The sequence below is a fragment of the Cucumis sativus genome, chromosome 1 (genome assembly GCF_000004075.3).
Source record: "Cucumis sativus cultivar 9930 chromosome 1, Cucumber_9930_V3, whole genome shotgun sequence".
Classification (NCBI taxonomy): Eukaryota; Viridiplantae; Streptophyta; class Magnoliopsida; order Cucurbitales; family Cucurbitaceae; genus Cucumis; species Cucumis sativus.
In genome coordinates this window covers 11,401,595-11,418,334 of record NC_026655.2, presented here as the reverse complement: position 1 = coordinate 11,418,334, position 16,740 = coordinate 11,401,595, and the positions used below count along the sequence as shown (strand labels likewise).

General features: G+C 30.0%; 1 protein-coding gene and 2 long non-coding RNA genes across 3 annotated transcripts; all 3 read left to right on the top strand.

The window, feature by feature from the left end:
- Positions 1-3,133: 3,133 nt before the first annotated feature.
- Positions 3,134-5,494, top strand: LOC116401807. Its single transcript, XR_004214190.1, has 2 exons — positions 3,134-4,264; positions 4,961-5,494. It is a non-coding gene; the product is annotated as an uncharacterized LOC116401807 (long non-coding RNA).
- A 2,386-nt stretch (positions 5,495-7,880) lies between these two features.
- Positions 7,881-8,720, top strand: LOC116402911. Its single transcript, XR_004215581.1, has 2 exons — positions 7,881-7,912; positions 8,348-8,720. It is a non-coding gene; the product is annotated as an uncharacterized LOC116402911 (long non-coding RNA).
- A 4,239-nt stretch (positions 8,721-12,959) lies between these two features.
- On the top strand, positions 12,960-16,501 carry LOC116402231. The gene is made up of 2 exons (XM_031881479.1): positions 12,960-13,188; positions 15,885-16,501. The coding sequence occupies exons 1-2, from the start codon at positions 13,089-13,091 to the stop codon at positions 16,283-16,285; spliced, it is 501 nt and encodes a 166-aa protein (XP_031737339.1). The 5' UTR covers positions 12,960-13,088; the 3' UTR covers positions 16,286-16,501.
- The last annotated feature ends 239 nt before the right edge of the window (positions 16,502-16,740 follow it).

Here is a 16,740-nt window from a genome sequence, read left to right as displayed (position 1 = left end):
GCGATAGATCAGTCACCATTTAGTTCTTTTCATAGAAAAATGGGGCTTTTGCAAAAATAGCAAAAATATTTATAATAATAGGGTCCATATCACTACATTTTCTAAATTGTAAAAATAGCAAATTTAAAACTTGATAACCCTATGATTACTGTCTGATAGCCCTCTGATAGCCTTATAATTACTGTCTGATAGCCCTCTGATAACCTTATAATTACCGTCTATTATCACTAATTTTGCCATATTCGCAATATGTAAAAAATAAGTGTCATGAGTTGTTTTTTTCTAAATGTTTGTATCATTTAATCCAATTTTCCTAGAAAAATTATGTTTTAAAATAGCAAATAATTCATCAATGACAAGTTTAATCTTAACTATGAAAAAAGAGTGAATTTGGCAATTTTTTTTTTTTAATTTTAGTATACTTTTGTAGAAAATCCGTTGGAGTCAAATTGTTGCTACTCTTGAAGCTTCGTTACCCAACTTCATTCCCGATTGCTTGAAATTAACGCCAAATGGACATAACTCTCTAAAATGCATGATATGCTCGAGAATCTTTAGAAAATAGACATTTAACCACATTATACTAAACAAGAAAAATAGATTAAGTACATAAAAATAGTTCTTTTCGAGACATATCACTTAAGTATAGAGTGGTTGTGGCTTACACTACACCAATGCCAAATTTCTTTTTGTTGGCAGGTTAAGCTCTCCTTTTCAAAATAAATTTTTTTGGTTTTCTACGTGGAGATTAGGCACATCAGTTTGGTCAAAATTTGGTATCAATAGTAACACTTTTTTTTTTTTAAAAAAAGAAACAAGTAACAATTTTACTGATTCTAATTAAGTATATAAAAGAATAATTTAAAAGAATCAGAAAAGAAAAATCATTTTTCTGAATTTCCCTTATTAATTTTATCTTTATTATGTGTATATCATTATTATTTCAAATTAACAAAATTCAACCAAAGACCTTATCAGCATATATATATCATGATTTTAATCTATTTGTTTCTTGACAAGTCAACATGAACATCAGAAAGCATGATTTTGTACAATCAACCCTGAGGATTGAGTTAGGCTCGATTCTCCACCTATAGTAAAAATAAAAATTTATAGTCACCAAAACCATTACCTATCACGATTATCTTTAATTAAATGCTAATGGGAATAAAGAAATCAAACTTTTTTTTACCTTTTTAAAGAAAAATGACTAAAGGGGAATGGGATAAGACTTCATACACGTCATATAACTAAAATTTGAAAAATTGGGGTTTGGACAATATGGCAAAAACGAATCTAACATTTAAGTAGTGGTAGTAAGAATCATACAAAGGGCAACTTTGTTTGTCAAATCAACCCTAGATTCAGCTCTCAAGTCACACCATTGTTTCAAAAAAGGAAGCAATAGTAATAGCTCATCCAACTTGGATTATTTGGAGTTATTTATCTATTTTCTATCGGCTTCAAATCCGATATATACTTATTCTTTATTAATATACACAATTAATTCTTTTCCACCATAACATTCTCTACTTTTGTTTTTTTTTATGTAATACATGTTAAAGATTTTTAAACTACAAACTCCATTAGTCGTTAACATACATCCACCTCCACCCTTACATGAAAGAGTGAAGTTTCTTTAATAACTAATACTTTTAAAGTTTTTTGACTGTCAATTTCTTTGCTATCAACTTTTTATTAGTATTTATTTTTCACTAATCCTTACATTTAGCTATATCTATACATATTTTCCACATGTTTGTGATTTAAAACAAATTAACCTATATATATTTGGTTAATTCATTTTGATTATATGGTATGCAATATGTTGTTTTTATTTATTTATTATTTTACGGGTGTAATTAACAACACAACAAGCTTTTAATAACTTAATAATTTCAAAATAAACATCCAACCAAATTAGGCTATTGGTTGAATATAAACCAAACATCTCTAATCATTTACGTAATTCTCCATTTGGTAATTATTGGTTTTTTTTTCCTTTAAAATCTACCCAATTCTCCATTTAAGCCCTTTTTGTTAATTTATTTAACGTTATCGTAAAGTTAGATCTTTTGTATCTTTGTTTTCTTTTTTTCCTTTTAAACGATGTCGTATCGTTAAGTTTTGAGCGTGTTAACAAATCAAACACACTTACACATCAAAACATCACAATTCAACAAAAGTACAAATGTTAAACGGTTATAAGAGGTTAGATTTTTATTATAATCTTCATTTCATGTAACTTTCTTTGTAATATAACCAGATTCAAACTACATTTTTGTTAATTGTAATGCAATATACTCACTTTAACTTCAAATTAACTCCTTTATTAACTATGCTTGTTTTGATTTATTTAAATTTTAAACTAAGTGTATCAGTTAAATAATGTGTCACAATTTAGATTCTAAACTTTAAATTTAATAAAATGTACCATTTTTTTTACGACAAGAAGAGACGGACTGAATTATCCACATTTTATATGGTAATTGGTCAATGTAATGTTCTAATGACTACCAATTTACACTTAGATTTTAAAAGTTTTTACAAGATTGTTTCAACCCAAACTTTAAATTTGAACGAGTATGACAATTTTTTTAAAAGAATAAAATGTCGCAATTTTTTAAAGGAGGTTGAGAGTGTGAAATTCTTTTTAAAAAATTATAATTTTAACCCCTCTAAAGTAATTGGAATCTAAGCTTCCATTTTTTGTATTTAATATTCTTACATTTTTTATGCAAATTTTCAAGTAAATACATTGTAAATATTCTCATATGTTTATTGTTTTTGGGCAAAATATTTGTTTTGACTTGGAGTCAATGAACGTGTAAATTGATATTAAATCAGTTGGTTTGTTGTTAAGAAATATGAAGTAATAATCATATGAATTTAAATTTGATTAGATAAGTAAAAAAAAAAGTAAGAAATTATTTTAAAATTGAAAAAATAATTAATTTACATACCAATAGGAATATCATGGTTTTTGTGGTACAAATTGGGGTAGTGTATTTTAAATAAAAAAAAAATAGAAGATTGGAAGACATGGTTTGTGATGCACTGGTTTTAGTTTTTGAGGATTTGTTTTCCCTTCTTCTTCTTTGCCTTACTAAAAAGAAAATATAAATATATAATGCTAAAAATCTGAAATGAATGAAATTGGAAGAATTATTGTGAAAATTAAAAGAAAAGAAAGCTGCGTTGTTCCCCTCATGGATTGGACGACGGCGCCCTGAATTCCTTCCTTTCTGAAATTCTGATTTTCCGTACGGACCCGCCATTCCCATCATTCATTCATTCTTTCATTCATTCATTCATTCATTCTCATGGACCTCAACCTTCCTTCCTCCCGCTTCCGCCACCGCAATTCCCCTTCCTCCGAACGCTTTCTCGCCTCCTTCCCTTCTCCCCCCGTTCGCTCTTCAAACCCTAGTTCCACCACGCCCTCGACGACGATTCCGAGCTCAACGAAGACGACGTCTTCTGGACCGGCGATTTTGCTTCCGATTCCGTCCACCATAGCCACTCCACTCCTTCTTCCTCTTCCTCTTCAACTCCTCGTCACCATATTCATCACCTCCAGCATCACAAGGGTTTTCCTCTGCCTGAAACCTTCGGAATTCTCGCTGCTCTTCCCGAGAACGAGGCCTCCTCCAGTCTTAGAAACTCTTCTCATTTCTATCACAAGGCCTCTGTTTCGTCTTCTTCCTCCTCCTCCCCTTCGTCTTCTCGTATGATTCCCACGATCCCCAAACCTCCTCTGGACCGATTGCCTCTTCCCATTTCGACCTCGTTGAAGTACCAGTCTGCACCTGTGAATGTGCCAATAATGTCGAAGGCGGTTGTTCAAAGACAGCTGGAGGTTGATGTGGACGATGTTGATGAAGACGATGGGGAGATGTTGCCGCCGCATGAGATTGTGGCTAGAAGTTTGGCTCAGTCGCCGATGTTGTCGTGCTCTGTGCTTGAGGGAGCTGGAAGGACGTTAAAAGGGAGGGATCTTCGTCAGGTTCGCAACGCGGTTTGGAGACGAACAGGTTTTCTTGATTAAGGAATTGAATTCCAGTAATTATTTTTGGAGAACAGATTTGCACCATTCGCTAAGCTGCTACTGTCTGGTTCACTTTGACCACTTCTTGTGTCGCTCTTTTTAGAAATATATATTGAGGGTCCAGGAATATTTGAATCTGCTTGACACTCATCGTAACGAGGAATTGGAATTGTAATTATCTGAAGGGCGCCTAAGAATTTTCTTTGAAGCTTATTTGTAAGTTTGACTGTTATCTCAAACGTTTTTCAATCCATCATTATTAAATTCTAGTAATATTATTAGATTTTCATCTACTATTTCTTTCAGTCAGAAGATTTTTCATTTCTTTCTTTCTATTTTCTCTTCCATTACAATGGTTCATCCGGAATCGGGGGATTCTACATAAAACTATTGGGCGCCAACCTTGTAAAGATTAAAATTCAGAAAACAGAGTTCCCAGGAGAGGGGTTTACCATTCTTTTTTTTAGTTGGGAGGACAATTATGCTTAATTAAGTCGTATAAGGTGACATTGAATCATTCATATAATGGAGACTGTTTCTTTTTTTTTTACTCATTGAATTAATTAACATCTCACCAGTTGCAAATTTTTCCAAATTTCTTGGACGCGTGAATTTAGAAATGAACTTCATGTTTGATTCATGCAGTTGAAAGTGTTTATTTCTGGTTATTATGGAGCTTTCCCTCTTTTATCACCACCCCTTTTTACATGAGTGTGATAGTCATGTCTTTCGTTAGAATATTGCAAGTTGTGAATGATTGAATTTGTTATTTATGAGGCCTTCTTGTGAGAACTAGAACCTTAACGTGTCTGTTTATTGGGGTTAAACCTTAGAGAGCATAGTTATTCGTTTATTGGTGCATTGGGAAGTGCATCTTTTTTTCTTTTCTTTACCATTCTCTCTATTCATCAGGTGGTGGGAAGGGGACCAGGTGGATCAGTGATTCTGATATGGAGGGTCTGTATGGACGAGTGAAAATGGGGAAGGGAGGAATAATTGTAGAGGAGAGTGAAGGAACTTGAGCAACGTGGTGAAGGAAGTATGAGCACCCATGTTTTAATTAGTTCAACATTCCAAACTTCAATTCATGAAAATAGCATTATAGACAAAATGGTTGGCACCTTGGTTCAGAGGCAATGGTCTCTGTATTATGGCTATAGCATCTAGGACAAAGAAAAACAACACGCAAATGGTGAAACAAAAGAAGAGCATTAGAGAGATCCGAAACTTCAAATGCTTAATCTCATGAGTAAAAGCTACATCCTTGCTTTGAGAGGGGTCCTTGTCAGCATAAGTACTAACTCTACAATCTACCTTCCTCTTATTGGCTTTTTCTCCACTTTGGTTTCATGCATCTTTGTTATGGGTGGATAAGGATGTATTCGGTTTGGTTTTTTATTTGCCATCAGGTGCTTCATATTGATATTCCTTGGGTTTTTTTGTTTAGTTTCCTCCTTATTTATGGTTTTCTTGCATTCCAATCCATTGTATATCCTGTTTTTTTCTCTTGTTATGGTCAATCCCCTCAAATGTAACTTTAAAGTAAGATTATGGGTGTATTTGTGTAACATCTCTTTGGTTCTTTTTCCCAAATGAACTTCAAGTTGCTTTTCATTACATTTTTTTATTCATTGAGAAAAAAATGATGAATATAGGGGCGTACAAAAGAAGAAGCCCACAAAAAGAGGAATCCTATTACAAGAAGGGACTCAAACTATACAAAATCAAGTCTAGGATAATTACAACAAACCTTTGATATTGAAGCCCAATGAGAGACATGTAGACGGACATGAGCACACAAGTCTCCACTCACCCTCTCGACCCCACCCTACTATTCCTTTCATCCCACAACAACCATAAAATAGCATAAACACTAGCACACTAGATAAAATGGCCTCTCTCCTCAAAGAGTGGATTGAGGAGAAACTCCTCGATCATATCTCTAACCACTCTGTGACGAACACTACTCATGCCAAATGTCTGGAGGAGAGTATTCCAAACAAAGCTTGCCAACTCACACTGCCATGGAATATGGTCCAGCTCTTCTGGCTTTCGACAAAGGATACAGGAGAAAGGCGCCAACCCATGACGGCAACTTCCTCATAAGCCTGTCCAGTGTACTAATACGACTGTGGAGAACTTTTCATTGCATTATCTTGTTTTGGCTTATAAAAAATTGAGGGGGAGCTAGAATAATCTAGGAATGACGGTAAGGAACTTATAGAACCTGAATTCATTTTATTAGTATGCATAGACTAAAGGCAATCGTTATCAAGTGAAAATTTGTGATGCTGGTCTTGTACTTCCATCTAGATAGAGTAGGATTTGATCGATAATACTTTCATTTGTTATATCAGAGTTTTCCACACTTTTCAGCTCATAAATATATTGATGGATCCTTACTGTTGGTGATGTTGCTTGCTTGACCTCCAGCATTTTCTTTCCGTGTCTGCAGGAAATACTTGTTGAATTTTTTTATGAGATGGGATCCTGATGCAATAGATTTAAATAGCTAAATCCAAAATTCAGATAAACTAATTAACCACAACTCTAATTACTACACTGAAAAAATATCTAATAAAATATTTTGCTGCATCATTCGCTCCAATTTTTTAAGAGAACTCATTCAAGGGGATCGATAGCGTTCATCAAAGTGGCTATGAGAGTGGTTCCCTCCCTTGTCAGTTCAATATGGTACTGGGGATGGCTTTTTCACCTTCTATGGCTCTTTATGCTATCTATTTAAACCTGCTGCACCATAATTTTTTAAGGGAGTACATTTTTTATTATTTGTTTCTATATGTTATTATTATCTTCTAGATTTGACACAGGCAATGACCATAGCTTGACTTTCCTGAAAAAAATGAGATCAAGTCGTCTTGATGGTTTCTGAAGTCTAGAGAACGATGTAGTACTTTTCTTTTTGTTGTCCTGTTCTTAACTTGTTTCCTTTCATTTTTGCCCCTTGATGTGACGAAAAAACACTTAAATATGCTTGTTTCTTCAACCCTGGCTCCACCATATGGGCATAGCTTGACTCTCTTAGAAAAATGAGGCCAAGTCCTCTCTATTGTTTCTGAAGTTTGGAGAGTGATGTGCTTCTTTTTTTCCTTTTTCCTGTCCTATTCTTAACTCGTTTCCTTTCGTTTTCTTCCCTCACGTATTCTTGTTCTGTCATATTTTTGTTGCTAGAAATTGTGATGAAAAAAGAACATAATATGCTTGTTTCTTTAACCATCACTCCACCATTGTAAGTTTATGGAAAATTGAGATATTTTTCAAGTACTGTGCAGACATGGACAACTTTCGTTCTCCATCAAGCAGTTACTTAGAGTTTCAGGTATTTACAGGCTAAAGTGAAAAATACTGGCACGGTAATTTAGCTTATAGTACCTAAAGAAAGTGATCACAAACACTATTTTCACAAATCATTTGATCCCTTCATCACACATTGTTAGATTAGTAGGTTCAGTCATTAATTTGTCTTGTATATGGTTAAAATTTGCATTACCTTCGTCTGAATCTTGCTGATATTACTTACAATATTCTCAATCTTCTCCACAGCATTCAAATGGTGGAGAATCATTTTGTATGTTCATTGAAGCTAGCAAGTAACTCTCAATGTTCTATTTTAGATTTTCAATCTCCTTATCAAACTGGAAGAAAGAGAATCGTTTTGTTTGTTGAGGTTTCTTGCCTCTGAGAAATGACACCATTATCAAATCAAATCCAGTTTTGTTCTACATTATGTTGGACTAAAAATTTTACAGGGGTATTCTGTCTCCTGCAGGCATCTTCCCAAGTCTCAGGTGCTTTACTTTTGCTATTAATGCCTCTGCTTGCTAAATCTTAAAGAGAAACAAGGTCAGTTTAGATTGTGAACTTTTTATAATATCAATATCCTGTTTTGATAAGGTAGGAGTTAGGAATTGCTTACAATCTTATATGACATGTTTGGAAGTACTGATTTGATCATTTTGAAAAACATTCAAAATTAGTTTTATTATATGAAAATTGCAACTAAAAGTATTAATTAAACATTGAATTAATTCCAAGCCATTAGAGCCCATTGCGACATAGAGTGATTCTAAACATGACAATATTGATTGCAATCATTTCAAAACCATTCATGAACATGCTTTTGTTAGGAACCAAGATAGATATGGCTACCTTTGCCCCACATCAGATGATCAATGTGGTATATTTAAGTGGTTTGGCTCTATCACTCCAATAACTCGTTTTTGGGGTGTGGTTTTTCATAGTAGTTAACTACCTAACAGCTTTTTGTTTTACTGATAGTAAACTGCGGCCTTCCCTTATGTGTATGATGACCAAAACAGAAGAAAGCCTCAATTGTTGAGTTTCTCAAATTTTTAGCAAACATCCATGGAAACATAACATAGTCAATATGCAGATATTTTATTTCTGTGTAATGTGTCATTTTACAGATCTTGTTATTGTTTCTGTATCCTCCAGCTATGATCATACATTAATTGTTTTTAATGGAAGAAATTTTAGCTGATCACCATTATTCTTGCAGACAGGTCTGCAAATGCAACCTGTTGGTTAAGACTTTCGGTTCATAGGTATGATTTGATCCTAAACAGTAGTTTGTATTGTCACAATTTAGTCCATAGTATTACTATTTATACTATTCTGTACTGATTTAGTATTTTTAGTTTATAACCTTTGGTTGATCGTTTGTTTATATATATATAAGAAAGTAAATGACGTCTTGACATTTTTCATAATAATAAGGACCGACACTTTTACCCTTTGAGAGAGAAATACTTGGACGTTTTAAACTAAAAAAGATTGATATGTTAAAGTTATTTTGATAATCATTTCATTTTTAATTTTGGTTTTTAAAATTAAGCTTGTTTCTTACAATATTTTGTATCTCTCGTAAGTTGAATTATTAGTAAAATTTTACTAAAGGTCCTTATTCATCGGATACGCTCCTCCATAAACCTCCATTTTGTTCTGTATCGATGGATAGAAATTGAAATATGAAGTAGAGGAGAAAAACCTTTTATGAAAGAAAGAGAATGAGTATGGAATGGACTATGGGGATTGAAGAAGATTGGAGATTTTGTAGTGTGGGAATGTGGAGGTAGGGAATAGTAATAATAATAATTGATTTTTTTTCCCCCTCAAATCAGCCACATTTTGCCGACTTAAATCTTAAAATTCTTAATAGCCTTTCTAAAACTGCTTTTATTAAAAAGCAATGTTATTAAAGATTTGTTGTAGTGCATCCCCTATATGATGATAGGGTCATTATTATTAACTACTTTTAAGGATCATCTCCACAAGTCAACAAAGTGTTGCTTTAACAAACTTTTGCAAATTGTTCCATATCAAATATACTTGACGTTGATTGAGTCATTCAAAAGATATGTATGTTGTTAATGTAGGTAATAGCTATTAATTCCTTTAAACTCTTCTTAGTGTACTTTTTTTAATGTAGGTGATAATTATTAATTTTTTGAAACTCCTCTTGATCATTTCTCTCATATTTGAATGTGATATGGGTTCGTCCATGATATTCTTTCTCTTGAAACTTGGACGAATGTTATGTCAAATTTTGATATTAGATTAATCATTGATCGATAAGCATGACGTGAATTTGGCTATGGGTTCACTGATATGACTTAACATTTGATAATAAATTTAAATCATACAAATTAGTAAAGTAAATTTTTTTTTAAAAAAAAATAAGTTAGTAAGAAAGATTTAGAAGAAAGACCTAAATTATGTATGATATTTTACAAATGTTTTATTTTTTTAATTATTATCTATACTAAGAAATCATGTTATTTTTGAACAATTTTAACTTTCATTTAATTATTTAAAAATAAATTATATTAATAAATCTTAAATAATATTTTAATATTTTTGAAAATCTTAAATATTTTTTTCTTAATTATCAACCACCTAATTTATTACATGAACAATAACTTTCTTAATTAGTATATCATATATATATATATATATATATATATATATATATATATATTTATATTTATATTTGTGAATGTAATTTTGTTATGGATGAAGGGCTTTTTTTTTCTATGAGCATTTTTAAAATAGCAAAATAAATTAAAATATTTATAAACTATACCAATTTTTTTGATTCCATCAATTATAGTCTTCTATCACTCTACTATATCAATAACTATCAGTTGAATTTTCTATAGGTTACAAATATTTTGTAAAATTTGCTATTTTTGAAAAATTTTCTAGATTATATATCTTTATATGGTAATAATTATTTTTAATTTAAATCATAAATCAAAAATATATTTTCATTTCACCATCTCCTTTTTTTCGATTCTTATAAAAAGTAAACTTGTTTTCTCTTCTTTCCTTTCGATTTGGTGATTTTGAATTCATTAGTATTATTTTTTTCATTCATTCTTCTTTTCGTAAAACATTTAGTTTAGGTTTCCTATTATGTAGTTTTTTTCTTCAAGGAATTTGTTATTCCTCCTTTAATTCATCTTCTTGTCATGTTCGGTATACACATATGGTACCGTATCTTTTGAAGTAAATTTTTGTGTTCTGTTACATATATACTCTTCATATATTGGATAATACGTTCATAGTTTTTTTTTTAGTTCTGTAACTTTTTAATACTTAGTTTATATACCACTGCATACATGTATTATGTATCGGTTCAATATTTTGTTTTAATCATTATATATATATTACTCCACTATACATATATATTATGTGATTTGTTACATATATACTAGCTCATTATATAATAATGTTTACAAATATATGTCACTTCATATATACAATAAGACATATATAGTGACATACAATGATCGAAAATATTTTCACTTCAGTCATGTTTTTTGTTTATCATACAGTAATATTATGTTAGTCATATAAACATTTATATCTTAAATATGTTGTAAACTACATATTCCTTAATAATTAATATTTAAATATATATTTATATAGTAAATACTACTAAAATGGTAGAATACACATTTTCAATGAATCTAGAATATGCAGTGAGAATATCATATATACATATATAATAATACGTATTCAGTGACACATATAGTTTAGTTTTTTTCCCTTCATGTTCCGTATCATTTTCTTTATTTTTTTCTCTATTCAATTAGTATTTTTTTATTTCTAACATAATATATTTATGCTATATAATTTGTTACATATATACTATTTTATATATCCAATAATATATAAATTGAAGTTGACATTATCCCGCACCAACTTCTCCTTCACCACAAGATCCATAGCTTGCAATAATGAGATCAGTGAATACCAATTTCTCCTTCACCACAATGTTATATCATTAGCTCAATTCCAAGTACATAATATAGGCAAATGAATGTACCTAAACCAAATATTTTAAGAAATTAAAACAAATCTCATAGGTATGAATTTGATCCTAACTTCTGAGAAGTCTTACTATCAATAAACTTAAAACAAGAACATCAGAAACTAAAGTAGAGAGAGCTCAAAAAGAAAAGTATTGGAAGACATCTAACTAGTGCCTCTCTATGCCTAACTTAAGATGTGCAACCTAAGCAAGTTTTAGAAGCATAAGATAGAAGTTTTTTTTTTCTATACACTTTCTTAATGCCTGGTATTGTCTATGAAACACAGATTAGAAGAGGAATTTTAAAGGAAAACTCTCGACGCTAACGATAAGCGTCAGGATTTCTCCCAAACTATCGATGTTTTATTAATAATGTCAGGAGCTCCACCAACAACTCACGTTGCTCTCTTGATGCGTCGAGAGATAGGACATCTCCCGACGCTCTAATGTTTGAGTCAGGAGATCCAGAATTTCTTGTAAAGATAAGCAATACAATATCATCAATTTAAGGATTATTTTGAAATATAGCAAAATAAACAAGAAAAAGAACAATCAATTTTAGAAAATATAGCAAAATATCACAATAATGTATCTACCAAAGATTGGGATAGACTAATATCTATGTCTATCATGATAACCATCGAGGATATATAGTCTATTTGATATATTGTGATTTTAAATTTGTTAATTTGTTTGAAAACTTAAAATGTTTAGGTATAAATTTATATAATTTTTATTTACCCTTTTATAAATTTTGAGAAATATATATATATATTCATTGGTGTCTGACGACTTTTGGGAATATATCCAATAGATACCATCTATCAACATTTAAAATTAAGATATCGAACATTTTCTAAACTTTGAGTGAAACAAAGTTTAAATCCTAATATATTATTTATCCTTTAATTGTTTTGGAAATAGGTTATCGTTAAATGGGGAAAAATATAGAGAAACAGTTTTGTTCAAAGATAACAAAAGACTGTCATTATGTGAGAAAGAAGTTTATGAATTAAATAAGTTCTAAAGGTGTCTAGAAAGCTATCCTTTTTTTTTCAGTTTCAAAATTTTTAGTTAAAGATTCTAAAACATTTATACATTGTTTTTTTCAATGCAACAAAAAAATGGAGTTGGACTTAATGTGTAAAAGAAAATTAGAATCGCTTCTAATGAATCAATATATTTATAAATATACGAAAAGATTCCTTGCTTGTTAGTTATAGACAATGAAAAAATTGATAGATTATTATCATTCATTGTTGATAGGCACAATAGACGTTTAACAATATTTATCATCCATTATTGATAGACAATAAAATTTTATTTTATTTGTAAATATTTTCAACAGTTTTGTTATGGAGTTGGTGAAAAAAAAATCGATATACCTACTAACCATATAATTATTAATTGCAACTTTCATGTGAAGGTGAATTTGTCTCATACCACATTGGAAAGTTGGTTAGGTTTGTAGTTAAACAAAAATGCAATATTTATACCACGCCTACTAATGAGGCCATAGGACTCTTTGCATTAATTTGTTATTTTTAACCTAAACTTTTATGCTTCATTTATAGGGCTGCATATGCTGCTTTATCTTCATCTTCATCTCGGATGTCCTTGAAAGTTTGATAAAATCTATACGTTCTTTATGGCTTCTCTTAAGCTTTTCATTTCCCCTTTTTCATGTTTATAGTTCTAATTGCATCAACTCAACGTGCACAATGCAACACTTTGAAGGCAAAGATTTCTTGCCTTGATTGTCAATCCAACTATGACTTCTCAGGTTAATACCATAATCCTCTGATTTTGTTGTTTATGCATTTGTTCTTCTCTCTCTCTCCACGATGGTTTTACTTGTAATCATATATGAAATTTAGGTCAATATTCGTTTTCTTTATCTTGAAAAAGAGATGTTTTCACTGCAACAAATTGAACTTTCGCTGACTCCTGAATGATAGCAAATGGAGTTTTTAAGAAAAGTCAAACTTTTTGGGTAAGATTTTCACTGTCATGGTAGAGTTTTTAAAGTTTTACGAGAGTTCTTTTGTGGTCAGATTTTTGCTGTCAAGGTATGTTTATTTGACAGAAATAGTCAGCTTTCAAACTATTTATTGACAATAATAAATTTTCATCTAAAATGTTACCATTACGACCATCACCTAAGGGTCTAAAGAAAAAAATATATTTTTCAAACTCATTTTTGTTTAAAATCTTTTTCTTAAAAATTATTTATAAGGTATTATTTAAAATATACCTTAAAAATTATTTTTGAGTTTTTTTTTTTCAAAATAATTTATTTTCTAAATTAAACATAATCCAAATGATTATTGTTGATTAAATTCAAAATTCATAAAACAACCAATTCTAACATTTTCTTTCACGAATTATCTATATACACTTATTTGTTACAAGACTAAAACAAGAGTCACCAAAAGTAGTAATATCCTTTTTACACTGTCATATCTAAACCTATTTTTTTGTAGTATTGTTTTATTTAAAAATGTTTATGAATGATTTTGGGTGTTTCTTAAATTTAATTTTTATTTTTTAAAAAAGAAAGAACTAGTGGTGTTTGATTTAGAATTTAAAAGTGGTTAAAAGTGTGTGTCACAATTAATGGTGCATTCTATCTTTTAATGACAACACAAGTGGTTTTGAACATTTTAATATGAAAATAAGGAATACAGTTTTCTTAGAAGAAACATTTTTAATTAATTTCCTTTGGATGTGCTTATATAGCAAGTGCTTCACTTAATATAAACATTTCAGCTACTCTCTAAAGTCAAAATTATTGTAGTCAGATTTAACAATGTTTGTTAAAAATGTTAATTAAATGTCCTCAAAGGTGTTTCCTTTGTTCTCAAAAAGGAAATAGTTGTGTTCATCGTACAATTTTAAAACTGTTGTTCGTGACAATTGTGAGGGTGTATTTTATTTGCACGAGAAATATCAACTTACATCCCAAACCTAAAACTATAGACGCTTAACTAATAGTTATATCAATTTAAATCATGAATTTTAAAATTTGTATTCATTTAGACCTCAAACAAATAATTGTATCAATTAATCTCGAACTTTTATAAGTATATCATTTTAAATTCCGAACTTACGTGATAGTATCAAATTAAATCATCCATTATATTATGTTTTATTTGGATACACTTGTAAAGTTAATTTATGTAAGTTCAAGGTTTAATTTAATATAATTGTGAAAGTTCAAAATTTTAAATTGATACAACTGCAAAGATGCTCGATGTTTAAATTGATATCATTATTAGTTGATAGTCTAAACTGAATACAATCCTACAGTTTAGGGTGTTAATTGATATTTGTCATTATCTTTTATTGTTCGGTGACAAAAAGTGTGTCATGGTGTGAAGTTCTAAAAACATATGGATGAGAGATATCGTTTTCTTTTATAGAAACACTATTTAATTGATTTTCTTTGTGACACGTTTTTGGTTAAACAAGTGCTTCACCTAGGGCTCGTCTAATAACGATATTATTTTTCATTTCTCGTTTTTCGTTCTTTGTTCCTTGTTTCTTATTTTTTTTGGTGAATTAGTAACAGAAATATGTCTGGTAACCATTCATGTGTTTTTGTTGTTCAAAAAAGAAAAAGAAAAAAAAATACAAATGTATTTGAATTGTTTGTTTCTCGTTTCATACATTCATGTGTTCTAACATTTTCTCTAATTTGATAGTTTTATAATTTATGCATACACTGTATGTAATGTAAATGAATTCAAATATAAAAATAGTTATAAAACATTTACATTATTGAGTACATATAAGTCTGGATACAAATGTTAATAAGTATATAATATAATCGTTTTCATTATTCATATGTTGCTAATCTTCTACAAGTCATTTATCTCACATGTTGACTAAAATCCAACTCAATATTATTAGGTAAATGTTGTGTTGTAAAATATCAAAAGTGAACCTAAATTAATATTTTAGTAAACAAAAGTAGGAAATTTAAAAGCGGATAGTCCTCTAATAGTCCTTTGATATATAACCGTTTGATATATCTAATTACTTAGCTTGTTACATTTGTCATATTTGCAATATGCAAAAAAAAAAAAATTATGTTATAAACTATTTTTTAATTTTTTTCATCTAATACAATTTTTCAATCTAAATATTGAAAATTTAAAATTTAAAATTATGGTATAGATATCCAAGAATAAAAAAACATTAAAGTAAAATATAAATATATAAAAAAAAGTAAATAACAAGCTAGAGTAACATATAAATATAAATAAAAATAGAAAGTTTAAAAATAAAATTTACTCAATTCATAAAAAAGAACTTATTTAAAATAAATATTTAGAAGTGTTTCAAATGGTTTGGGAAAGGCATATTTAAAAAGAAATGAGTACTTTTAGGAGAAAATTATAAGAGAAATAATTACTAGAAAGAAAAACAATACTAAACTACTCTACCTATGATTGCATTCATTTCCTCATATTTTAGGAAACTTGATCATGGTGAAGTGTGAGAGAGCAAAAAACTTAACAATAGCAATAACCAAAGCCGATGGATCATTCGAAACTTCGCTTCCATCCAACATGGCCTCCGAAGCAGCTCCTTCTTCTCCCAAGTGCATAGCCAAGCTCCTTGGAGGTTCTCACCAGCTCTTTGCTTCAAGGAAAGAGATGGTTTCTACTATCATCAAAGAAACCAACTCCAAGTTCTTCACAATTGCCACTGCTCTCAAGTTCTCAACATGCAAAGAAATCAGTAGAAACTGCAAAGCCATAAAGAAGGAGTCTGTTGAAGATTCAAAAACCTTTGATTTCCCTTTGCCGCCTGAGTGGGGCTTCCCACCCACAAGCTACTACATCCCTGTGCTTCCTATCATAGGCATTCCTTGAGGATTAATTATATTTGTATGTTTGAGGAGCATATATATATGGCTAAGTATTACAATAAATGTGGTGTGTCAGAGATTAGTTTGTATCACCTGAAAACTCATGGATAAGTGTAAGTGCTTATAGTTAATAATGGTTGTCTACTCATTCTCTATTATGTGGTTTAATGATGTTTTTGTAACTATTGCTATAATAATAGTAATCTATAATTGGTAAGAGTTCGTATGTTTTCTACTAGTTAAGGTAGTTGAAATCTTCTTATACTTAAATTATTGTATGTATTCAACATCTTTAGATAATAAAGCTTAGCTTATTTGACAAAAAAATTCATAAGAATTTTAAGGAATATTTAGATAGTCATGTGTGTTGGGTTCATGTCTTACAACATTATTATGAATGAAATATCTTGATCAGTTAGTTAATGATTCATGTATTATTTCTATTACAATTAGTTAAAA